A 4,520-nucleotide genomic window follows, 5' to 3' on the forward strand; every position below is an offset into this window, starting at 1 on the left:
GCATTTCTTTATCATTTTTTTTTAAATATCAAGTTTCTTTAAAACGGAAGAAACCTTTGCAAAAGATTCCTGGACGCTACTGGTGTTTGATACAATAATCTTTATATTTTTTTAAGAACGGTAGAGGCTAGCTATAGTCCCTCAAAATGCATTTAGCACCTCCATGAGACATAATTAACTGTAATCTGCACTTGTCTCAAGACAAAAGGTCTTTTGTTCTACTTGAACAAACATTCTTGTAAAAACATCTGAAGAGAGGTGTATTTGGCTAGTCTGGCATATACATTGTTTAGTCTAATCATGCACATTCACATTCCACATGTCTTACATGCATGATCATGATGATGGCTTTGGAATTTACAGTCAGTTGTCAGATGTAACAGTTCTTTTTGTATTGATGAAAGTTTTTTTTTGTCAATCAAAGGGTGGCAGATGCAGCAACAATGCACAACACCCTCCCATCTGTTGAGATACAGCGAGAGCGCCTCCTTCTCAAAACCTACAAGACCTGTCTACGAACACCAATGGAGAACCCCGGACCGGGAAAGGTGGACCAGACATCCGTCGACATTTTACAGAACTTTCACCCCGCAATGCTATGGGACTACCGCCCTGTTGAGGTGCTCGGTGACGGGAACTGCCTGTACCGAGCACTCTCGCAGGCCATGTATGGCACACAACACCACCATCTCATCCGTCTACTGACAGCCCTGGAAATTGCTGAGTTCCCCGCCCACTATAACATTGAACACCCAAACCATGTGGACCACATCAAAGACTCTCGCCTTGTTCTCGCTAAGTACAATGACCTGCTGCTTGAAGCAGCAACATCTGGAAGCTACTCCTGCATGCAGCACATATTTGCTGCAAGCAGTGCTGTGGGGTTGTGCTTCGAAAGCTACTGCCCTCCGATGGTACCATCAGAGTATCTGTCGCTGCCATACACAGGCGAGTGGTTGGACGAGGGATCAGAACATCAAAGGGAGTGGCCTTCACAGTGATGTGGACATCAACAAGACTGCCTGAGAGCACAAGAGATTTCAGCCCAAACCACTTTGTCCCGCTGAAGAAGATGCGCCGTTCTCAGTGCAGTGAAGAGGTGATAACTGTGACAGTATACTGGAGACATTTGCTATTTCGGTGTAGCTAGCGAGGATTACACACATTTTATCACGTTACCGGGATGTACATTAGAGAAACGTTATCAAGACGCGCTTGAAGAAGTAAGAACAGAAATACTGGCCCACAACAGGGCTGTTCCCATTAGGTTGGAGTTTGAGCTTACGCGACTCTGTGACTAAGTAAACCGGGATGACTTTATGGAATACCGAATGTCGCCTCCAAACTTTGTTTCCTTTTGTTTTGAGAAATGTTTTCTTTATGGTTAGGAAAAATGAACATTGAAAATATTGTTCTAATCTTGTTGTCAATTCCTTTAGGGTGAACCAAGGTGCTTGACTTTCAAGTACTCCACAGATGGGGGGGGGGGGGCATTTTCTCATCTGAAGATACCGCATTCAACATGGCCAGAGTCACTAAAGATCTCCAACCTGCCACCGGACATCCGGGACAAGACTGAATACGTCTTAATGCCAGGCGTCATCCCAGGTAATTTTTATAATGTAATATTATCAAGGAATTATTATACACACAAACACGTTTCTATATGACGTTGGTGTTTCTCTGTCGGATGCCTAAGAGAGGCTGAGTCTGAGGATATGGTACAGAACTCCAGCAAGACCTTGATGTGGGAGGGCCTGTGCCATCTGGCACGTAGAGACTGCGTCAGGGAGGGAGATGGCCCTGCCAGTATTGGTACCTGGCAGCTGGATGTTGTCCAGTTTTGGAAGAACAAACACCACAAATATTTCATCATGGCCCACCATAGTGCTTACAGGTGTGCACATGTCTGTCGCTTTCAGTCACAATGGTCGATAAGACAAATTCATCTGTATTTAGTAGTAATGGGTATATTAAATTTTATACATTCAGTCTGTCATTTGTTTTTGCATTCCAGGGACTTGCAGAATGATATGAAAACAGGTCTTCCAATAATAGTGTTATAAGACTTCTGCCCACCTGTGTCAGGGATACCTGCAGTAGTTAATATAAACTCTAAGACTGGATACTGTATATTGTGTATACAGACAGCATCATCAAGTATTTTTCAGGAATCGGGGGCTTCCTGCCTGCCAGGCTGAGGCACGACCTCACCTGGAATCGCACCGGCAACATCAAGGGAGGTCCTGGCAAGAATGTCGGGTTGGACCTGATCAATGAGTTCTGGAACAACGAGTTCAAAGGTTGGTTATAACTTATATAGATGGACAAAATATTACATTTTTACACAATTGTCATTTGCTATCAGTGTCATGTATATATATACTTAAAAGTTCGCCAAGGATACAATGTCTACTTCAATGATACAGAATATTGAGATTAAAGCTTTTTGAACAAACTTTTCCTGAACATGTGAAGACAGGCATCGCCTGTCCTGCAAGAATGAGGGTACAAGTAGACATTGAGTCAGGAGAAGTAACAGTTTCATATACAAGTAGCCACAGCCACGAACCATTCATCCAGGACACTGAGCACCATCCTGTCCCCACAGCAGTCACAGGCAATATACAAGGCAAACTAGCATTGGGCATCCCAGTGTCTCGAATTCGTTGTGGCCTACGTGACATAATCGAAACAAGGATATAGGGCCCGAACAGCTAAGATTACACCACTTTTTGCACAAAACGATTTTAAAAGAAATGCAAAGGAAAATGAATGCAAATGCCAGTCTTCATGTAAAAGACTTTATATCTACATGACTAAACAAATCATGACTTTTACATACTAGACTAAAAGTCTTTATATCTATTAGTAAGAAAACGACAGGAAGAAGATTATGATCCGGTATTAGTGTATAAGCCACAAGGTCACAGTGTTATAGCTGGAGTTCCTGCAATAGATGACTTGCCATATGAAGACCTCTTTATGCTTGGACTACAAACAAGGGAACAGAGAAACATCATGCATGACAAGGAGATTGTATGTATTGATACTACACATCGCACAAACATATATGGCTTTTATCTTCTCAACATTATTGTGCCGGATGAATCTAGAAAGGGATATGCAGCTGGCCATTTCATTTCAAATTATGTAAATGAGAAGACTCTGTACTACTTCTTTAAAGCAATTAATGAGAAAGCGCCAAATCTTACCATTAGTTCAATAATGTCAGATGACGACATGAGTGGGGCAAATGCCATGAAAGTTGTGTTTAACAAGGACGCTATAGGCACTTGTTGTGCACATGGCATCTTCATAGGGCCTGGCAGAAACGACTTAGGCAGGATCTACCAATAGACCTTTAACTGAGGGAAGATATCTATATATTCTACGCACGTTGCAAGAAAAGAACAGCAACAACTTTGAAGAAATGGCAACATCATTTTATCAACACGTACAGCTCAAAGTACCTCAGGCCCTTCTTCAGGACAACGAAAGAGATGACACCGTCTCATCGGCTGGACCTCTTGACAGATGCCATACTACACTATGCAAGACGAAAGTCAACTGACATAGGTGATTTTTTTTACATCCTTAACTTTCCTACACTGTGCTTTGGTTGTGGGTAACATTAGATTAACAAAATCATGCCAAATTGTGTATTGTTCAGCAGCAAACTGTCATTTTTACTGATTAATGTATATTTCAGAATTTATGATTAATGTGTATTTCAGAATTGCGCATGTTGTCACTAATCAGGCAGGTAAAATCGGTTGAACTGTACCCAAATGTTAGTGTTTTCGGTTTCCCATTCCCATCGTGGTTGCGTCTTCCGTGATGAAGAGGTATGCATGCAATTTAGTTGCTGATGATTTAAGGGCAGTTAACTCCAATACAGATTACATTGCATGTTGATGTAGGTTAGACATCCAGGTAACGAGATACTGACACTGTCAGTGGATGCTAGTTAGTTATTCATTTTTTAAGCATCAAGACCAGTTCAGAAGTCTAGCTTGTACATCAGCACATTTGTGGATTGTAAGAGCATCCGGCATATCCTTTTCCAGTATTCGGGCATGGCTCCTGTACTATTCCTTACCCATCATGATCAACATCCTGCCAACAGACTATTATGAGCATTACTCTTTGCTCGTAATGACCCTCCACACCCTTCTACAGTCATCAATCACCTCAGAAGATCTGGACAGAGCAGAAGCACAACTTCTCCAGTTTGTGGGTGCATTTCTGAACTTATGATTAAGTAGAATCTTCCCATTGGTAATATACGTGGCTGTACGTGTGGTTCCAAACTGCTATTCCTGTCCCCCAGCTATGCTGTCAACCATGGCAGTTATCAACACATATTTGGTGTGCTGTTCTATAGTCAAGGAGCTTTCATCTTTCTAATTCATTCTTCTTTCCAAAAGAATGTATAAATAACAAGATTCTTGTTCTTTATACAAAGTATATGTGCAGGCCCGACGTAAGGCATTTCAAGTTGTATTGATTAAGTAATA

General features: G+C 41.7%; 1 protein-coding gene across 1 annotated transcript; it reads left to right on the plus strand.

Annotated features, from left to right (window-relative positions):
• Nucleotides 1–232: 232 nt before the first annotated feature.
• Nucleotides 233–1,084, plus strand: LOC109469746. Its single transcript, XM_019768330.1, has one exon. The coding sequence runs from the start codon at nucleotides 444–446 to the stop codon at nucleotides 999–1,001; it is 558 nt and encodes a 185-aa protein (XP_019623889.1). The 5' UTR covers nucleotides 233–443; the 3' UTR covers nucleotides 1,002–1,084.
• The last annotated feature ends 3,436 nt before the right edge of the window (nucleotides 1,085–4,520 follow it).

This window comes from Branchiostoma belcheri, unplaced genomic scaffold (genome assembly GCF_001625305.1).
Source record: "Branchiostoma belcheri isolate BF01 breed outbred unplaced genomic scaffold, Haploidv18h27 scaffold21, whole genome shotgun sequence".
Classification (NCBI taxonomy): Eukaryota; Metazoa; Chordata; class Leptocardii; order Amphioxiformes; family Branchiostomatidae; genus Branchiostoma; species Branchiostoma belcheri.